At 40.8% G+C, this 22,270-nt stretch overlaps 1 protein-coding gene across 3 annotated transcripts; it reads left to right on the top strand.

Moving 5' to 3' along the window:
- Positions 1-902: 902 nt before the first annotated feature.
- On the top strand, positions 903-19,635 carry ZBTB8B (zinc finger and BTB domain containing 8B). 3 transcript variants are annotated; one of them, XM_072136575.1, is made up of 5 exons: positions 903-1,031; positions 7,380-7,505; positions 7,912-8,845; positions 12,192-12,370; positions 17,858-19,635. In XM_072136575.1, exons 3-5 carry the CDS (start codon positions 7,942-7,944, stop codon positions 18,143-18,145), a joined length of 1,371 nt encoding a protein of 456 aa, XP_071992676.1. In that variant the 5' UTR covers positions 903-1,031; positions 7,380-7,505; positions 7,912-7,941; the 3' UTR covers positions 18,146-19,635. The 3 variants fall into 3 exon arrangements, with proteins under 3 accessions (XP_071992676.1, XP_071992679.1, XP_071992677.1); XM_072136576.1 differs by lacking the exon at positions 903-1,031 and adding an exon at positions 1,065-1,189; XM_072136578.1 differs by lacking the exon at positions 7,380-7,505 and having other exon boundaries at positions 914-1,031.
- Positions 19,636-22,270: the final 2,635 nt, after the last annotated feature.

Raw genomic sequence — 22,270 nt, 5'->3', positions numbered from 1 at the left:
AGTTTAGTAAATTTATGAGTAGGTAGAGTTCCGCAGTAGTAATTAGGGGGGTGGAGGGGGGGGGGGGGGTCCCTCGCAACATCACAAAAGACCCAATGTCCATGTCATTTTTTCCAGAAACGTCATGTGGAAAATTGGCACTGTATGTATGTGTGCTATCCTTTGCACAGACAACCAAATATACATCTTTATGGCCTACCTGCCCTCATGTAAGGATGTTAGATCTGTCCTCAAGGGGGACCGGTCGGTATATTGGAGAGGAGCCATATTCAGGAGACACATACAGTATGATTAGGGGCTTTGAATGAGATATAGTCAACTATAGCACTCGGCTCCTTTCTTACTGGACAATGGAGTACAACTATAGCCAACATCGCTAATAATAAATCCTGGGCAACTTAGCTAATTTTTACATTTCTTGACCAATTCTCAGGGAACATGATTATTAAATAAAGCCATACAGTGATTGTGGGGTCATCACATGACCAGTACTGATTTTCACTACTATGTTATTAGCTTACAAACTGTAGTAGAAAAAAACGTAATAAGTAACTAGAACATCAGTAGATTTTCTAAGAAAAAGATATGGCGGCCCTGGCAACATATAGCCCACTCCCCTCATAGCTGGGGGCACTGACCCCTCAGACAGTCTTTCTTCAGAATAAGACACCATACTCTCCCCAACCTATCCCACAGCCGCGGAAAGCTGCACCTATGATAGGACATGTTACCTATACAGGACACAATTCACACTAAAAGGTGTTCTTTTCTGAAATCTTCCCATGTGAACAGTAGTCTTCAGCTTTTTCTGAGCGGCACAGCATGAGTTAAACAACCTTATACGGCAAAAGCGGACGAGTTGCATGCCGGAACTTGTGGTCAGGGGCTCGACTGAAGAGGGTTTTTTTTTCGTCACGACAACTACATTTCCCAGAAGTCTCCACCAGTGAGGCCGCTTTCATTGGTCCCCTAGTAACCTTACGTATACTTGCTGGGAAGTGCGGTTGCACTGTACAAGAGCTGGCTAAAAGGTGAGGCGAATGGGGTTTGATATTTGGTATTTTTTAGGGAGGAGGGCGCTAGTTTTAGCATCGGCTCGTGATGGAGTGGAGTGAATATGGAGTGGCCGGAAATCCCTGGCTACAGCTTATAGATGGAGGGTCATCGTATGGACGTGCAGGAACCTCTGGTATATGGGGTCTATGCAGTGCAGAGGGTGCAGGACCAATGCAGCTGCACCCCATAGTACATAGGCTACAGTCTAGATGTGGCTACTGAACTGTATGGGCTGTAAGCATCCATACAGCACTAATGATCCCCTGGGATGTGCAGGAATGCATTTCTCTTCATTCAGTATGGGGACAACATGTAACATGGCTGGAGATGGTGATCACTGGCTTAATATATGGAAGTTGTGTTACAGGTTACTACCATCCTCTCAGCTTTCATTTCTGCATCATGCATGTGACATAGCTGAACCTCTATGTCCTGTGCTAGTGTGACACATAGTAGTAACCACCTGTAGTGTCCCAAGATTCCTGCGATCATTAGTGTACTAGTGTGATACAATATAAGAGAATACTAGAGAATCTGGTAATGGACCCCAATGACACATATGGACTTTTTGTTAAAGGGAACTTGTCATCAGGAATGTGATTTTACCTGGTGACAGGTTCCAATATCTTATGCAGATTTTAAAAATGCCTTTGTCAGCAATCTGAATAATTTCTGTAGTGTATATATGATCAAAGGTTCATTCACACGCGGTATGCCCGCCGTGTGCTAGAGGTGAGGAGGAGGTGACCCCTCCTCCCTCCATAGGAAACAGCGGCGCACGGCCACACACTCGCAGAAATATAGAGCATGCTCTATCTTTTTGCAGTGTGTGCACCGTACCAACGCTGGGCCGCCAGTGCTGTCTATGGGACGTATATGCGGCCGCATGTCCGTCCCCATGAATGGCCGTGTGAATGAGCCCTAGTTTACATTACCTGACTCCCTGCCATCAGAATGTGGTGAGTCCCTGGGGAGGGGCAGCTGCTGCTGGTGCCAGCCTACTAGTGATGTGTCATTGGTGAACAAGCTGACTCTTTTGTAGATGTTGGATACCTACAGTGATCTGATGGCTCACCCAACCCAGCCCCCTTTAACCTGGGAAAAAAACGGGCTAAAAGTGGTGTGGAGAGGGGTGTCTGACTGGATATTATACATTTAATAGGGAGCCATTCAGGAGTCAGAAGCTCACCAAAAAGAGCCGGACTTCCCATCACAACAGTCTACTCTCCTCTACACTCAATCAGGCAGGGAAGGGAGGGGGATGGTGTGGGAGAGTGGATGAATGCATGCGGAGCCATAGGGTGATGTGTGGCATATAGGTCCGTTTTTATCCCCTTGACACCGGGGGGGTGGGGGTTTGAAAAGGGCTCACAGGCTGAGCCCTCTTCATACACAGGAGGGGGTTTGTTGCATATTGCAGCAAACCCCCACCGCTAATAAAGATCGCGGCTATTAACTTGTCCCGTGCCGCCATCTCGTGGGGGCCGCCATCTTGGATCAGATTGTCACTCCCCCAAACCTCATCAGGGGGCAGTGATTGGTTGCCATGACAGCCTCAGGTCTTCGTCAGACCCAAGGCTGCATGGTTTGTGCAGTTTTGTTACAATCAGCCAGTGGCTCATTGTAATATATACTGTGCAGACATGCCATATACTGCAATACAGTAGTATTGCAGCATATGGTAGGAATGATCAGACCATCTAGGGTTAATGTACCTCAAAATGGTAGAAATGAAAACGTTGGCTCATTTTGCAAAAAATGACACCTAACACAGTTCCATATACCAAAGTGTGAAAATGTTATTAGCGTTTTTGACCCATTTTATTTAAGATAATTGGTAAAACCGGACAAAAGTCCAAATTATCGTGATCTATAATCACACACTCACAGACCTGCTCTACTCCCTTTTGCTTGACGCGTTTCAGACTAAGGACCGAAAAGGTCAGAAACGTGTCAGATTTTTTTTATCCTCCACATTTGTAACTGCTGTTTTCCATAAGTAAATAAAGAAATAACCTTCGACTCAAGCAAAAGTGAGTGCGGACCTCGTCCTTTTCAAGTTGTAAGGAATCAATTACTATTAATATATTTAACTTTCTAAATCTCTGGTTCTCTAGCTCAGAGAACCATATGCCTGAGGTGTTTTCAAAGATGAGATTCTTATTTTAAGATGTTACTATTTATCTAGGGTATTTCAAGTGGGGCAAGTTCCATTCCACTTTCCATTATTAATAGCCTGCCTCTATTTTTGCGCTATAAATAATGGAACCTCAACAGAAAGTCCTTTGAAGTCTATAGGGAATGGCAGACCTTCTGTTTTAAGTTTCTGTTGCGCTCTCCAAAAATAAAGGCCTGAACTGCGCCTTAGAATGCATAAAAGTGGTCTCGCTCACAAATCGCCCCACGCATGAAGAGTAATAACAATTCTCATCCACTATCTACAGCAAAAATAATCACAATTGTTAAAATCCATGTGGAGGTTACCAGCCATTTGGTAGTTTTTAGTGGTACTTTTTATTCCCCCCGCACCTTGTCTATCTATGCGTTGTAGGGGGCGGGACTGCTAGTGCTACGGGGGAGTGCATAAATTAAAAAACAAGGCTCCCAGAGGCGCTCAGGTGGCATAGCCTCAGCCCCCCAGGGTAGTTTGCATAACTTTTATAACTATATGCCACGATCGCAGAAATGTATAGAGTAAGGACTCTTACAGGCGGTTCTGAGTTCTGTTTGCTATCCATTTATTTGCGGATGGCATACGCATCCATTGATTCCATTCATCCGTTGATGAAATCCGAATGTGGTCTGTTTTTTCTCAAATGTTGCTATGCAACCAACTGGGCGGGGCATAAAATATATTAGAAATCCATGTTTTTGTTTTCTTTTGTTTTTTTGAGGAGGTGAAAAAAAAATCAATGTGGATACAATACGGACTAAATACGGACACGTTCGAATTTTTGCGGATGCTCAGAGAACATGCCCGGCTGAGAAATCTAACGCCAAGATCAAGGATGTACATGTAGAATACTTACGTGCAGGTGTGTGCCTTCTCTGGCAGGATCCGCTCCTGTTTTAGCTCCTTATCCGCTTATTTTTACCTTAAAAGACTTTAAAAAATTATGCAAATGTGCCTCAGGGGCTCCAGGTTCAATTAACAGCTATGGAGCCCAGAGCCTCTCCGGCTTGTTTGCATAATTTTAAAGCAATTTTTTAATGTAAAAACAGGGCAATAAGGAGCTAAAAGAAGACTGGATCCTGCCAAAAAGTGGCACACACCAACATGAAGGTGTACTTGGTTTATATAATCCTTGATCCTCGTGGTAGATTTCCTTTAAAAGAGATCTACCTTCAGTATCACTAATGTGCCTGTTTCTTTATGCATAAAGAAACAGGACACTTAAAAAGAAACAACGTTTTAAAAGATATTTAAATTAGCTGGAGGCGCTCGGGCTGATGTCACCTGAGCGCCATTCCCCATCGCTGGCTTTTGCTTTATACACTCCCCGGAATGTATATGTACCTCATGCTCATACGCGAGGGGCTAGTAGCTGGCCGGTGATGTCAGAGAACCAGGGCTTGGAGAGAGTGAGGCATAAGCAGGTGGTACAATTACAGTAGGGGGCATGCATTAATGAAAACCTGGGATGCCGAGAGGCGCTCAGTTCAGCATAATACCTCCAATTTAATTGCATATTTTTTTTAAAACACCTTTTCTTTGTGAGTGTACCGCTTTTTTATACCCCAAAAGTCTGAACAGCTGAAGGCTTTTACTTAGGTAGGTACGGAGTTGCACCAAAAACTTTTACATCTGGAATCGGGTGATAACTTGGGAATCACTGTTGAAAACTCAACCATGGTGAAGTTTGAAGGGAAATTGTCATAGGCGCGAAAAAGAAAAAGCCATACCAAAAATTAGAAACAAGCCCCCATTTTGCTTTTTTGTTATGCATGTTTATTTTTATTTATTTCTTTTCATTAGAATACATAGCAGGGGGTGTCAACTGAGATAGTTACATAAAGTAATTATTTCCATTTCTTTTGGACTCATTTCCCTTTTGGGCACATTTCACTGGCATGGTAATTTTTTTACCATGGAGCAGTAAAATCCAAGTGGATGCGTTTTTTTAATACATACAACTAGTTTTGTTCAACTAGCTGTTCTTCAGGTACTTTCACATTGCCCTGCTTTGTAGGATAGAGTAGTATTGCAAAATATGATGCAGTACAACACGTTGCTACCAAAACACGTCTATCTGCACACATTGCAGATTTTCATTCACTTAGGCTACATGCACACTGCCGTGTGCCCATTGCACCGTAGCACGGCGGGCACACGGCAGTGCAGGAGGAGGTGAGCGCCGTAAGATATGGAAGATATGGGCACGGCGCCGTAATACAGGAAAAGATAGGACATGTCCTATCTTTTCCAGGGCTACGGAGCGGTACGGTGCCGCACGTGACCCACAGAAGTGTATGGGGGACGTACACTCACCGTCCACTTTATTAGGTACACCATGCTAGTAACGGGTTGGACTCCCTTTTGCCTTCAGAACTGCCTCAATTCTTCGTGGCATAGATTCAACAAGGTGCTCAGAGATTTTGGTCCATATTGACATGATGGCATCACACAGTTGTCGCAGATTTGTCGGCTGCACATCCATGATGCGAATCTCCCGTTCCACCACATCCCAAAGATGCTCTATTGGATTGAGATCTGGTGACTGTGGAGGCCATTTGAGTACAGTGAACTCATTGTCATGTTCAAGAAACCAGTCTGAGATGATTCCAGCTTTATGACATGGCGCATTATCCTGCTGAAAGTAGCCATCAGATGTTGGGTACATTGTGGTCATAAAGGGATGGACATGGTCAGCAACAATACTCAGGTAGGCTGTGGCGTTGCAACGATGCTCAATTGGTACCAAGGGGCCCAAAGAGTGCCAAGAAAATATTCCCCACACCATGACACCACCACCACCAGCCTGAACCGTTGATACAAGGCAGGATGGATCCATGCTTTCATGTTGTTGACGCCAAATTCTGACCCTACCATCCGAATGTTGTAGCAGAAATCGAGACTCATCAGACCAGGCAACGTTTTTCCAATCTTCTACTTTCCAATTTCGATGAGCTTGTGCAAATTGTAGCCTCAGTTTCCTGTTCTTAGCTGAAAGGAGTGGCACTCGGTGTGGTCTTCTGCTGCTGTAGCCTATCTGCCTCAAAGTTCGACGTACTGTGCATTCAGAGATGCTCTTCTGCCTATCTTGGTTGTAACGGGTGGCGATTTGAGTCACTGTTGCCTTTCTTTCAGCTCGAACCAGTCTGCCCATTCTCCTCTGACCTCTGGAATCAACAAGGCATTTCTGCCCACAGAACTGCCGCTCACTGGATGTTTTTTCTTTTTCGGACCATTCTCTGTAAACCCTAGAGATGGTTGTGCGTGAAAATCCCAGTAGATCAGCAGTTTCTGAAATACTTAGACCAGCCCTTCTGGCACCAACAACCATGCCACGTTCAAAGGCACTCAAATCACCTTTCTTCCCCATAATGATGCTCGGTTTGAACTGCAGGAGATTGTCTTGACCATGTCTACATGCCTAAATGCACTGAGTTGCCGCCATGTGATTGGCTGATTAGAAATTAAGTGTTAACGAGCAGTTGGACAGGTGTACCTAATAAAGTGGCCGGTGAGTGTATATACGTCCCCCATACATGTGTGTGAATGCAGCCTAACTGTATATAATCTGAATCAAATATGCATGTTTTTGCAGTTTTCTTATCGATTTACATTTGATTTTCTTTTTTTCTTCACATGCTGTTTTTTTTCTTTTTACATTTAATTACATCTTACTTTGAGATAAAATCTTCATCCACACGCTCAAAGACTACAGTGTTAAAAAAAACAGCATGCAACAAAAATGCAAAGAAACGTGCCATGAGTGTTATTTTATTTTCCACATCGAGCAACAGTTTCCACGCAGTAAAAGAAACACATCATCTACATTGAAGTGCTTGGAATACTTTTTTACCCCTGTAGTTAACATGTTGCAAACAAATGCCGGTCAGCACTCCTGATTCCATTAAAAATATGCAAATGAATTGATCCATATTTTAGCACACAAAACTGAACCATTGCTGATCATTACTGTCATTAGTCAAGCTAAGATCTTTGTTTTAAAGAAACTCAAGTTCAAGTTACAGTCAGAAATGGAGAGCTGAATATTTAAAAGAAATGTGTCACCGATAATGTTAAATTTTTTAATGGAAGGCCCCTTTTAACAATACTCACATGAACTTGCTAAAACGAATAATGTAATGTTTTTCAGGGCTCATCAACGCACAAGATCTCAAAATTACTTTCTGTTGCTGCTCTGTACTTCTGCATTACTGTTGCCAAGGTTTGTTGTAAATCCGTTTAACAGGCCTCTCTGGATTCCACATAATAGTTAAAGGTAAAGTTCAAAGGAAAATTGTACAAATGGTTTTTGTTCTCTAAGTCCAAAATGTTTAACATTGATGCTTTATTGGGCAAATAGATAAGGTATCCATAAAACTTCATATTTGTTAGAAACCTCTATATCACCTTTCCATGGTAGTCCTTGCTGGGCCTCCAGTGATCACTGTTATGGAGATTCTGAGCCGCCATTTTTTGGAGACATTTGATCACTTTGTACACGGTCTGTCCTTGTCATAGGTATTGACTAGTGCAGTTTTTTATGGGTGACCTCTGGACTATTCCGATAACTTAAATGAAAGACTGGGGACCCTCCTAGACATAGATTATATTTGTCACTTAAAGGTGATCAGTGTTTGTTGCAGGGTAACACTTAAGTCATTTTGACATTGGTTGTTTTGCAGGTGCCAGAAATTGCTTGCTGTCTCGGAGCCATGGAGATGCCATCATACTACTCCAAGCTCCTTGGAGAGCTAAATGAGCAGCGTAAAAGAGATTTCTTTTGTGATTGCAGCATCATTGTGGAAGGTCGAATATTTAAAGCCCATAGAAATGTTCTGTTTGCCAACAGTGGCTATTTCCGAGCTATGCTAGTTCACTACATCCAAGACAGTGGTAGACACAGCACAGCCTCCCTAGATATTGTAACATCTGAGGCCTTCTCGACCATTCTGGATTTTTTATACTCTGGAAAACTAAATCTATGTGGGGAGAATGTAATTGAAGTTATGAGTGCTGCAAGCTACCTTCAGATGACTGATGTGGTTAACTTCTGTAAGGCGTATATACGGTCTTCACTTGACATCTGCAGAAAAATAGAAAAAGAGAGTTCTTTTGGACAAGCAGATAGTGGTAGCGATGGCCTTAGTAGTGGAAGAGTTGCAGTTAGATCAGCACAAGAAAAAACCCCTCGGGGAGATTGTCAGAAAGATCCCCCATGTGGTGACTGTAGTAGCTGTAACTCTGTGGAAATTATGTTAAAGGACCCTGCAAGTGAAGCCTCTCCAGGAGAAAAAAGTCCTTCAAAAGTGATGGAACCTAAAGAGGAATTTGACTCTGATGTGGTGGAAGTCACTGAAGGTATTCAACCTTATCAAATGCAGCAAGGTCTGGAACAAGGAGAAGAAAGTCCACAAGGTGGACCAGGGATGGACATACCGTGTAATAACTATCACATGAAGCAGTTTTTGGAGGCACTTTTACGTAACAGCTCTGCCCAGAGGAAAGAGGATACTGGACATCATTTTCCTCGTGATTTTGAGTCACGGCAGGAAGAGGCAAGCATCTCTATGAGCTCCATGATGGATAGTCAAAGTGACTGGTATGGGGAGGATACAGGTAAGAAATCAATTTCAATGTTTTTTTTTCTCCAACATCATAGTATCTAGAGAACTTATTTATAAATATTGTCTAGTAGTCACATGCAGTGAGTACGCAAAGTATTCAGAACCCTTTAAATTTTTCATTCTTTGTTTCGGTGCAGCCAATTGGTAAGATAAAAAAAAAATTCTGCTCATTATTATACACTCTGCACCCCATTTTGACAGAAAAAAACAAATGTAGATATTTTTGCAAATTTAGAAAAACCTAAACTAACACATGGTAATAAGTATTCAGACCCTTTGCTGTAACACTCATATTTAACTTGCATGCTGTTAATTTTCTTCTGACCCTCCATGAGATGGTTCTACTCCTTCATTGGAGTCCAGCTGTGTCTGATTAAACTGATTTGATAAGGATAGGCACACACCTTTCTATATAAGATCTCACAGTGCAAGTCCGAGCACATGAGAATCATGAGGTCTAATGAACTGCCAAAGGAGCTCTGAGACATAATTGTGGCAAGGCACAAATCTGGCCAAGGTTACAAACGAATTTCTGCAGCACTCATGATTCCTAAAAGGACAGTAATTAAAAGGAGAAAAGGGGCGTTTCTATGGTGTAGTATCTTCATGTATATTTAATATCACAAATTAATTCAAACTCTGAAATAAATTAGAACTCCGAAACAGGCCATTTGTTCGATTAGCCTCCTGCTGCCACCTCCGTGGGAACGCTTCTTCTTTTCAGCAGGAATTTTTTATTGTTAAATATAAGATCAAAAAACTTTCCATTTACTGGATTTCATTAAAAGATGTTACAGGTTAAAATTTATTTAAAGTAACGTCTTTTGAACTCGAACAGCGTGCTTCATATGCTTTGTATGATAGATTAGTTACAGTGTTAGTTTTTTTTATAGGTTTCAGTGTGATGACCCCCTCTGGTCCTTAACGCCGAAGCGACTTTTCACCTTCCTGACATGTCTGATTTTTTAATTCAAATCTGCCCTGTGTCACAATAAATGTTCTACTTTTTCCACATATAGTCACAACGGCAAAAATAATTAATAATTAACATTTACCGAATGTCTACAGAATGTGGACATGGTTTTTTATGCATTCATTAATTTTTGTAGGATGTTATGGGGCTTTGAACGTTAGGTGCAATTTTTCACATTTTCATAAAAAATGCAAAATCCTACTTTTGTGGGACCTGCTTAGGTTTCAAGTACCTAAATAAAAGTAAAACGCCATAAATTACCCCATTATAGAAACTACACCCCTTAATGTACGTAAACCAACTTTTCTGTAGTCTGTTAACCATTTAATTGTTTTACAGAGGTTAAAACAAAATGGGATGCAATTTTGGCTAAATTAAGGTGTTTTTTTATAAAATGTACAAATTCTCAGGGATAAATTACCAAAAGGCTCCACAAAGTTTGATACCCAATCTCTCCCGCGTATAACAATACCCCATATGTGGTGGTAAGCATCTGTATTGGCACACGCCAGGGCATTGAGGGGGGAGCTGCGCCAGTCAGAGCAAATTATGCGCTGTCACATTTTATTGGCTATACAATCTTTATATTTTTTTTTGGCAATTTGGACATATAAGGGCTTATTTTTTATGACATGAGATGCACTTTACAAATACTTAATTTTAGTTAGTGTGTAGCTTATTGCTGACATTTTATTAACTCTTGAATGTATGGAGGAAAAGAAAATCGTAAATTTCCGTATCGTAATGGTTTCCTTCCTTTTTGTATCTTTTGGGGGTTATACACCATGCACTAAAATACTATATTATCTATCTTCTATAGATAACTATCATTACAGTGATACCTCATTTATATAGCTTTTTATATATTTTCATTTTTTACCAGTAAAATTGTAAAAATATATAATCTCATTTGTTTTTGTAATTGCCATCTTTTCGGAGATATAACTTTTAATATTTTTTGGTTGACAGAGCTGGTTTAGGGCTTATTTTTACCTGTTGAGTTGTCCTTTTTGGCGCACACAACTTTTTTGATCACTTTTTGGACATTATTGTGAAGGGATTTTATAAATAATGTACCTTTTTGGCGAGTTTTTCAAGTTTTGTTTTTACGTCGTTCACCGAGCGAGTCCTTAGTTTCTTAGTTACTGTACAGATTGTTACAGACGCTGCGATTTCCAAATATGTGGGGGGTTTTGGTGATTTTTTTTTTTTTGTACTTGTATAGGGAATGTTTTGTGACTTTTACTTTATTTTTTTAATTCTTTTTATTAGAAAAACTGTGTTTTTAACTTTTATTTTTTACTTTTTAACAGGTTTGCTTGAACAAGCGATGCTCTGTTCAAGCTTTCATGTATTACACTGTGTTATGTAACACTCTGAGCATGCTGCGCAGGTTTCAGGAAGAAGATCGCGCACCCCGGGGCACTAGCAGACCCCCTGAATCAGACCCCCTCCCCTGTCCACCCCCAGTAAGCGTTGCAGGGGGTCTGATTCACCTGAGATGCCCCTTACAGGTCGCGGTCAAGAGTGACCGTGGTATGTAAGGGGTTAACCCCTGCGATTGGAAGAATCTCCGATCGCTGGTGTTAGAGGCAGGTGTTGGCTATGATACACAGCCAACACCCGCAGCTCCTGCTGCCGGCTCTGTTCAGGAGATGATGCCAGAAGCTTGAAGTAATAGTACTGCAAAATGCGGGAACACACCTCTCGCCATGCAGTACTATTACGTCGAATAGGGGTTAATACATAATACGTCAAAGGGGAATAAATGCTCACTCTTAAACAGGGACAGTTTATACATAAATAGATGTTCAAAACAAGATGTTCAAAATCAATATATTTAGTCAGAACATGCTTTTTGCATGATTCTCTTTTTTCATTCAATTGGTTTCCTGCTGAACTTGTTTATCTTTTTTTTCCTTGATTCAATAAATTTGTGACACATTCCATTTGGCTTAATGATTTTGCCTGATGGTTTGCTTTACTTAACCCCTTACCGACGTGTGACATATTAGTACACGTCACACTTCGGCTGCGTGTGCGTGGAGAGGGCTTACAGGCTGAGCCCTCTCCATACAAGGTGAGCATTTGCTGTATATTGCCGCAAACACCGGTAACACCAGCACAGTGAAAGCTGTAAAAACTAAGCCCACAAGAAAATTGGCAAAAATATCCTACATTTCAGATATTTTTTTTTTTTTTTTTTGCTCATTAATGTATACTTACCAATTGGCATAAAGAGTGGTTCATTTCGGAATCATTTCTGTACCCACTGTATGTGTATGAATATTTAGAGATCTAGAGATAATATAACTGTGGTATTTTGTGAAGTAATAATGACTGTGTGTAAACATTTGGTTTTCAGGTGATGTTTTAGTGGTTCCAATCAAGCTACACAAGTGCCCTTTCTGTCCATACACTGCCAAACAAAAAGGCATCTTGAAACGTCACATTCGTTCCCACACAGGAGAACGACCATACCCTTGTGAAATCTGCGGCAAAAGGTTTACTCGACAAGAGCACCTGCGCAGCCATTCGCTTACAGTAAGTGTTTTGTATGTGTTTGCTCTATGTAATCTTTTCATCCGTGAGCATTTTCATGTTTTATAGTGTAACGGTCCTTAATCTCCATGAATTAGGCCTTTTGATCTATCGAATTAAGAACTTTTTTTATATCATGGTGGGCATATGAGGAAAGAGGAATGGTCACATCTCTATTGGCAATTCCCGTGCATATCCAGTCATGTCCTGCCTCACACCTATGCTCTTCTCCATGAACTTACCCCTCAGCACAGATATCTTAAGTTTCTCTGCTTCTTGATGGTGGTTCAGCCCTTTATCATGATGAGCTCTGCCCCTTCCATATTGACATCAAAGTCACTACAAATAACCGACTATAGCCAAGCATAGTGATGATCACATGCCCTGCCCTGGCAAAACCAACGGACTAAGGGGCCAGTAGCATTTTAATTTTTCATTATAGTGTATGTCAACATTATGTTTCTGCTAAGGGGAGCAAAATTTTAAATTACAAGTAATTACATATTAGCTCATGTTTTATTCCTGGTTGGCCATTAGAACAAGAATGGCTCTGCAAGTATATGCACTTTTGCCTCCTTTGAGAACTTTAGCCTGTTCTCACCATGCTGCCCTCTGCATATATACACAACTCCATGTTTCTCATTCCTCCAGTCCATTCTAATGGTTCACACCCATTGTGCTACTATCTTTTACAGTCTGTCTCACTGATAAGTTATAGCGGGGAATTTATCACTGCTTCTACACCAGTGAGGCAGTGAAATAACACAATTTCTTGCGCCCTGCAAGAATGTACAATTATTATGCGGCTATGCCATCTCCATGCCATGTGGCCATGGAGGGGACGAAGAGGGGCACAGTGGGATAAGGGAGGGTGTGAGGCACAAGCATCGACATATGATAAATCTCCCCCATCATCCCCAGCTGCAGGTTCCTTTTATTCAGCAGAGTTCAGACATGTAAACAAAGATCCACAGAGAATTTGCAGACTGCACTAAAGTAAGTAGCAGGACTGCTTAATGAAACTCTTAGGGATCATTATTATAGGGAACCTGCCATTTCACAAATGCAGTAAGTGATAGGTTCCTATAAACCCCTATTAACTACCTGACACCCATCTTTTACCTAAAAATTGTGTCCCTTACAGCCCCATAAAAAAACTTTGTTATATTACCTGTCATCATAGGGGAGATGTCCTGCTCAGCCAGCCCCTCTCATCTACACCCAGTAAGATTTTCAATGTTTACCGCATGTATGTATCTGATCACTTGAAATCACAGCATGCTTCCATGGACTTCTACTCCTTCCCATCCTCCATGGAGGCATTCTGTGATTTCATGTGATCAGATACATACTTGGGGTAGACATTGTAAAGGACCTTACATGACATCACCCTAGTCACATGCCATGAACTGGTCAGTGATGTAACAGAACTCTCTCTCAATGTTGCATATAGCAGCATGTCCTTGCAGTGAGACATTTCAAGAAGGGAACTGCAAGTAAAATATAATATGCCAGACTTATTAAATGTGATTGCATGTAGGTTTACAAACTGATTTTTTTTACCATTGCAGCGCTGGAAAGGAACCATTTTGAGATGAGGGTAATGAATTTTAGTCATAGATTTTAGTAAAGTATTTAAATTGGGTGGGTTACTTTAAATGGCAGTTTCTCTTTTAAGGCAGCATGGGAACATGGGTAACTTTTGTTAAAGTGTCCAACCCCTTTAACCCATTAATGACCGCCCTATCGGGAATCTATGTTGGTCATTAAGGGTACTTCTTCTGACACGACGCCTTTCTACGGCGCCGCATCAGAAGAAGATTGCGGGACATTGGGTCAGTATAGTGCCAGTGTCGGGCTGTGATATCACAGCCAAGACCCGGCACTAACACCCAAGATTGGTCAAGTATGACCGCGGCGTGCAAGTGTGTCCCAAGTGGATCGGACCCTCTTCTCACCGGGTTCTGCCTTCCATGCAGGACCCGGCTGTATGTAACTGAGCATGCGCAGCATACTCAGTTACTTACACTATACAGAGGCTTGAATAAGTGATTGGACGATCGCTTGTTCAAGGCAAAAGGTGGAAAATGTATGAAAGTAAAAGAAAAAAAGATGAAATCATTTTATAATAATAATTAAATAAATAAATAAAATAAAGTCCCATAATCTCGCCAGTTACACATATAATGCAAATACAGTATATAAAACACAAAAAAACACACGAAAAATGTACATATTTGGTATCACCGCGTCCGTATTAATCTGTACAATAAATCTAAATCAATATTGAACCCGCTCGGTGAACGATGGAAAAAAAATACGAAAAACTTCCCGTAATATACAATTTTTCATCAAACACCTTCACTAAAAATGTTCTAAAAAGTGATCAAAAAAAGCTACGTTCCCTAATATGATATGACTGAATAGAACAACTCTTTTCACAAAAAATAAGCCCTCAACCAGATCTGAAAACAGAAAAATACAAAAGTTATGGTCCTGAAAAGTTGTCAATCGTAAAAACAATCTGATTTTCTCCAATATTGCGGCGCCCCAGTAGCCGCATTTTCTTATGCGGCTACTGGGGCGTGGAGTAGCCGCATCTGAGGTTACACGAGGCGGCTACTCCACGCCCCGGTAGCCATTTTACCCCTCTTACTCACCATCTTCAGCGCGCAGCATGCGCAGAACAGCAGGCCCGCGCCTGCACGGTCACTGCTCCGAAGCCGGGGCTGCACAGGCGCGGGCCTGCTGTTCTGCGCATGCGCAGACTGCAGGATCGTCTGACGAGGGCACGCAGCTGCGCACCGAAGATGGTGAGTAGGAGGGGTAAAGTGGCTACCGGGGCGTGGAGTAGCCGCCTCGTGTAACCTCAGATGCGGCTACTCCACGCTCCAGTAGCCGCATAAGAAAATTAGCATAAAAGTTACTAAAAAAGTGCGGGGACATGAGGATTAGCCCTTAAAAGGGCTATCCTCATGTCCCATTGATCCACCTACCACCCGATCTACCTTTTATAGGTAGATTTGTGGTGGTAGGTTCCCTTTAAATTTAGAACTAACATGAAGTACAGTGTGTCACGAGAAAACATTCTCAAAATCACCCGGATATGTTAAAGCGTTCCGAAGTTATAACCAATTATCGTGAGACATGTCAGATTTGAAAAATCGAGTCTGGTCATTGAGCTGAAAACTAGTGTCGGTGATAAGGGGTTAAGCATGCTTAATCCCTTGTTTTGGCTGTATAGAAAAAGAAGGGCAACACCTTGGTTAAAGTCCAAGGGGGAAAGAACCAGACCCCAAAAATGTGTTGCGCATCTGTACTTCACTAGATTATTAGCAGGTTGATAGGATCTCCGCAGTGAAGTCAGCGATGCATTTGGCATACGATGTTATAGTGACCTGCAGCTTACCCGTGGCCACAAAAATCTGAAAGCCACAACAGTTGGAATCCCTAGTGATATTAAACAGAAAAGATAAAAAAAGAGAATGCACTGTAGGGGCTGTGGCAACCAGAGACACAATATGGAATAACTGTATCTACATCAGACTAGCAAGACTAATTTAACTTGCTATGTATAATAAATGTGTTTTATTAAAATTTTTATCAAAATACAGAAATGGACGATAGTTGAGCCAATAAAATCTTGTGTCCCTGTAATGTGTTTCAGCTAGCATAACCCTTTTTAAAAAAAAATAGGACTGGGATAAGACAATGCAGAGCATGTAGGAAACATGTGTATATGTTTATATATGTGTGTATGTAATATATATAATATATATTATGATAGGTGGAGGCATAACTCGCAGTAAGCACTATCTGTAATGAAGATTCTAGGATCAAGGTCATCCTACTCACGCGTTGGAGTATTTTAAAGCATGACCTCTTTTTGAAAGAAGTGATCCCACCCAATCCCATTGTTGCTTTTGGATGGTCTAAATCTCTTAAAAATATACTTGCACCAAGCCGTCTTAACCCCTTCCCGCTGATCGGCTTTTACGTTCGCTCCTCCCCTTAAACTATAACATTTTATTTTTCCATTCTGAGCTGTATGAGGGTTTATTTTTTGCATAATAAATTGTACGTTCTAGTGGCTGCACTTTATATTCCTTGCCGTGCAGATGCGGCGAAATTAACAAAAAGAAACCACATTTGCACCATTTTCTTGTGGGCTTTGTTTTTATGACTTTCACTGTCTTCTCCAAGGGACACCTCTTCTTTATTCTTTGGGTCGCTACATTCATGGCGATACCAAATTTATATAGGTTTTAATAAATTTTTTAAAAATGAAAACCTTATTTACAAAACAATTCTTAATTTTGCTCTATTATGACACCAATTTTTTCATACTTCGATGTATGGAACTACGTAAGGTCTTATTTTGTGGGACGAACTGACGTTTTCATTACTACCATTTTTGGGACTGTACGACCTTTTGATCAGTTTTTATTGAAATTTATATGGCCTTTTTGGCCATTTCACATTTTAATGACAATTCTCATGAACACTTTTAGTATACATAGGAAGATGAATTGGTCTGGCAAGTCTGATAAAGATAACACTGTTTTGTCTGTGAATGCCAGTGCCCGTAGAGTGCCACATTCTTATATATATATATATATATATTTTTTTATCTCTTCTGTTTAATTTTTGGTTGTGGCTGACTTCTACTTTTTTTAGTGGATTAATGAAGTGAGGTTGTAGCTTTATGGGGTTGAAACGCCTGTTTTCCTGAGGCCATACTCCTTTGTACTAGACATAAAAGATTTCTTAAATCCTTAATAAATGTTGTATAGACAGTGTTTTTTATTCATAATTCATCAGAAGAGCAGAACTGTTCTAGATGCTCATGGCAACCAATCGGAGCCCTGCTCTGATTTTTTTTAAATGGTTGTTAGGAAATGAAAGCTGATATGATGGGTTACCATGGCCATCTCATACGGTTGTGCTCTCTGACACTTCTGATACCTTTAACCATACTGGGGGAGAGTTATGAACAATTTAAATCTTTCTGTTTCTACCATGGAAAGCTGACATTGGATGCTTATGTAATAGCTTAAAGGGGTTATCCAGGTGTTAAAAATTTGTTAGGGCAGGGCTGGGCTATTTAAAAATAATAAACTTGTACTTACCTCCTCCGGCACCACTGATGTCCCGCGCCGCGGTCCCTTCGATCCGTGCCCCTGTTTGTTTACAGGGTATTAGAAGCCGCAAACAGGGAACTTCCGGTCTGCAATGTGGCTGGCTCCTCCCATCCGTCCCTATCTCTCAGCGTTGTAAGTGCTGGGAGATGGTGTCAGATGGGAGCTTCCGGTCGGCTCAGTAATTTTTAACACCCGGATAACCCCTTTAAGGTGACATTTACAATGAAAGGTATATTTTAGGGAGATATACATTTTTTGTAGCATTAAATGAATGATGTATTCAGCTTGGGTAAAGTATACTTCACAAAACATAGTAATGTCACTAATATATATGCAAATATGCTCTCAGGTTCATCGCTCCAACCGGCCCATCATCTGTAAAGGTTGCCGTCGTACTTTTACCAGCAGTTTATCCCCTGGTTTGAGGAGATTTGGCTTGTGTGACAGTTGCACATGTGTCACCACTACAAATGATGACTCTCAGCATCCAAGCCACACAGAAGCTGCGTCAGAGAGCATGGACAAGGATGACGGGGATGGTGACTGGCCAATTTACATTGAGTCTGGTGATGAGAATGAAGGGGCAGAGGATGATGTTGAGGATAAAGAACAAATACACAGGGAAGTTCTCATGTGATGCCCAGAGAAGATAATGCCATCACCTCTTAACACAGACCATCAAAGTAGCATTACGCTAGAAAGCTTATGCTGTCCTACGTGTACCACTATTCCACATCTAGGTGGTCAGCAGATTCCAAGCTTTCTTGGTTATGCAGAGTGCTGCTACTTCTGAAGCAGCAGAACTTTTTTTTTATTTTACACTTTGTTATGTTAGTGCTGTGCACTAATTCCTTTATTATCCACAACAAATGACCTTTTCAGTTTTTAAGTTGCATCTCCTGAAAAACTTAAGTCTGCAGAACAGGATGGTTACCAAACTAAGACGCCTGCCAGCTGTGATCATTTTACACTCGACTCAAAGTGTCACTTAAAAGACTGTGTCCTTAATGTCACTAGGGAAAAAGGTAATGTACTAGAATATTCAGGTGTTTCTACATAATGACTCATCCTGAACTAGATATGATAACTAGAGCTTAGTTACACACCTTTCTAACAAACCCAATGTTCTTTTCAGTAATGGAGTACAAAATAACAATCTGTACCTTCATAACAAAGATATTTAGATCCACCATAACTTTTAAGTGGGCATAAACATTCATTTTTGTGTTAATGGAAAGTATGGTTGCCATTCATATTACATCATGGAGCAGACAGATTTGTAATGTATGAATTTCTGCATGACTATGTCCTGCATACGATAAAGCTAACCTTTTTTGTGATGATCATTGTGTCTGCTGTTCCAGTAAATAAATCCCAGATCCTTAGAACACCTAGAAATGCTTTCCCATTTAAAAAATAGCATTGTATAGGGCAAATTCACCCCAATTATGGAACCCAAACTGACAAATAGTATATTAACATTCCAATCCTGGTTTTGGCTTACAAAATATTGACCAGAAGACTGCCATCGGAATGGAGGGCTAAGGTTGTAGTTGCATGTTTGTGGTTGACCGGTAATGTGTCACATCAGAACTTGCCACCTAAAACAATCTAGGAGCAGCCTGGCATTTAGTAGCGATCTACTTCCAGATGGACCACACATATATGAAGGCACCCTTACGTGTTTTATGCGTCTCTTTTCACACCTTGGTTTAGCATTTAAAAACTTCATAAAAATCTGTAATGTTTATTCATGTATAATTTTACTACAGAAGCTGTCGTAGAAATATCTTAAAAAAAAAAACAAGGGCATTTTTGTTCAGATAAATGTGGGGATGGTTGATTCATACATTAGTTTGTTTTGCATGGGAAAAAAAAGCTTCCTGATATCTAAAGGCCAAAATTTTGTAATTTCCACAGGAGCAGGTAGAGACATTAGGGATTAGAGACATTAGGGATTATAAAACCGTTAAAGGACATCTATCATCAGATTTATTGAAGGTAGATGTCCTAAACTTATTTGCTTGTTACATCTATCAGAGGATGACCTTGTTTTGTAATATCCAGGCACATTCTTTAAAAAAAAAAAAAAACACTTGACAAATATTCAAATGAGTCAGTGGCACCTTGGGCCACATCACCCGAGTGCCTCGCAACTACCCCGCCTGCTAATATATGCATTCAGTGAGGGGGGCAGGATATCAGGTAATTTACCAGTCTTATACCTCATCAGCCAGTCATTTCTGACTTTAAAATGGCAGCCGATGCAGGGTAGGTCTTCTTGTCTTGAGCGATCACCCTGCCAGAACCTTATGATAGTATTAATGAATATAAGATCAAGGTAGCCAGGGTGATTGTTCATGAATGAACAGATAAAATGACGTATTAAGATCAGTAATGTCTGGTTCATGAGGTTAGAGATGGGAGGCTTCAGTGATAGGATCCAAGAAAAACACGATACTGTCCAGGTTCGAGGCTAAAAAATTTTCCACTGTTCCATTGTGGAGGTGTTAAGGGGGTATTGAGAGGGCACATGTCCATGGAAAGGGGCGGCAAGCTTTGGTGTTACTGTTACTGAAAGGTTGCGTATGCAAGATAAGTACAAATCTAAAGAACCTAAGTTGAATTTGTATGCAAGTCAGAACAGGTATATTTTATAAATATATTGTATAAAAAGTTGTAGCTTTAAAGTTTTATTTGGTCCCAGTGACTATATTGGATTCTCAAATTATTATAAATTTTTTGCTGTAATGGAAACAAGGATTATCAATAAAACTTCATTACAGACAACTTACAGCTGATCATTGCAGTCTGGGACTTAAGAGAACCCATCAGGCAAATTAACCCCTTAAACTAAATATATTTTCATAAACTGCCATTAGAAAGCATTGCCTCTATCCCTTCATTGTCCCTCTTCATGCCTGTAACTTTAAGCAATGAGGTCCTAAAGCTGTATGCAAATGACCTGTGAAATGTCCAATGAGTCATTATCATATTCAAGCTGTCCAGCTTATTCATGAGTGGCAGTCACAGCCACACTCCCTAGTGCTTGACTGACAGCCTGTATAATGGTGTAATGGCTCCTCCATGTGCTTCCTGGTGCTGGCGGCCACACCCCGTGGAGCCTGTGTGTGTATGAGATACTCCTATACACATGACTGACGGCCTGTATAATGATGTGAGGTATAATGGTGTAATGTCTCCACCATGTGCTTCCTGCTGCTGGCGCCCCCTGTAGCCTGTGTGTGTGTGTGTATAGGAAAGATACAACCGCTCCAGGCAGCCATGTTATAGCAGAACATGTCAGGTACTTGTGTAGTTGATGTCTGTATCTCTTACATGTGTATTAAAAGGATGTAGCATGTCAGCAGATAAAGCACAGACACTAGCAATGCTTTACTACACATTACACACAGACATGATCAGGGGGAGGAGAAAGGAGGGGTAACGGGTGACATCACTGCCTCTGACCATGTGACCAGACTCATTTACATAATAAAGAAAAGATGATTTTACAATGATTAATGTATGAATTGACTAGATAAAAGCTGTGATGGATCCTTGTGAGTTGCTCCAACAGGTACTAGTGACAGAAATAGTCACAGAGACCTGATGACAGGTGTCCTTTAAGTAAAGCAGCCAGAGAGCTCCACCGCAGGTCACCGTAGATAGAGGCCCATGTGTAACTAGTGGTTGTCTGTAAGTCAGATGTCCTTAAAGGACATCTACCATAAAATTACCTGATGGTAGATGATTATTACTTACCTCCCCTTCCTGTCCCTGTGTGTATCAAGCTTTGTTTGTTTTAACTTTGGCCGCATTTCTGTAAAAAGTGAGTTTATTACATAGGCATATTAGCCTGTAGTGCTCAGAGCACCACCAGGCTCCTCTGTAATATAATTTATTCACGCCTTGGGGCGGTACCAAAGGAAGGTGACATCACACAGGAGGCGTAAATAATTTGCTGCCCGGAGCAGCAGACTTGCATCCCTGCAATCTGGCCTGCTTTTTATTAGCCACTTTTTCAGGTGATCGTGTAAAGATTAAAGAAGACAAGCGCTGGGATCAAGATGAAGAGCAGTATGTTTAGTCAGCTTATAGTTTGTCCAGCTTCTTTTCTATAAACCAGACACCACAGTATACATTATGTGACAGCTGTAAACGTAGCGTCACCTCAACTAAACTGATGGTAATAACCTAACAATAAATCTGCAATATTTAAAGATAAATATGTAAAGATTCTGTGCCTACAAAGGCTATGATCTATCCACAGGAATATCCCAAAAATGGGCACCTCCGTTATCAGTCAGTCCTGTAGAGAATGAACTGAATAGCAATCCACTTGTGTAACTGTCTGTACCATTCCCATGACAAAATAACTATGCCATATGCTTTTAAAAATAGAAGCTTTCAAAGTTGATTTTTCAACTCCTATGAGTTATCTTTCTTAACTTTTAAAGTTGTCGCCTTCTTTTGCCATGGCTGAATAAATTCTCACCAGTTTGCTCATTTTGGAGTGAGGAGCATGTGCAGCATATTTGCAGCAAGTTATTTACTTGAGAAGGAGAAACATGACACAGAAAATGTGATTTGATCAAGAAGGTAGGGACAGGCTATAAATCCACCCCTTGTTTTACATGTGTTTCTTAAAGTAAAATCTATATGACATATGGATGGTGTCATGAACACGCAGTCCTTTTAAATAAACATTCCTTAAATAAATTCCTTTTTGAGTAAATGTTTTACCAAATAAAGTAAATGT

The sequence above is a fragment of the Engystomops pustulosus genome, chromosome 2 (genome assembly GCF_040894005.1).
Source record: "Engystomops pustulosus chromosome 2, aEngPut4.maternal, whole genome shotgun sequence".
NCBI lineage: Eukaryota > Metazoa > Chordata > Amphibia > Anura > Leptodactylidae > Engystomops > Engystomops pustulosus.
This window is presented reverse-complemented; position numbering and strand designations above follow the sequence as displayed.

Excerpts from the sequence above, each read along its gene's own strand:
- ZBTB8B (XM_072136575.1), top strand. The coding sequence starts at position 7,942 with ATGGAGATGCCATCATACTACTCCAAGCTCCTTGGAGAGCTAAATGAG. Across the intron at positions 8,846-12,191 it reads CTGGTATGGGGAGGATACAG|GTGATGTTTTAGTGGTTCCA; the intron begins GTAAGAAATCAA and ends TTTGGTTTTCAG. Across the intron at positions 12,371-17,857 it reads TGCGCAGCCATTCGCTTACA|GTTCATCGCTCCAACCGGCC; the intron begins GTAAGTGTTTTG and ends ATATGCTCTCAG.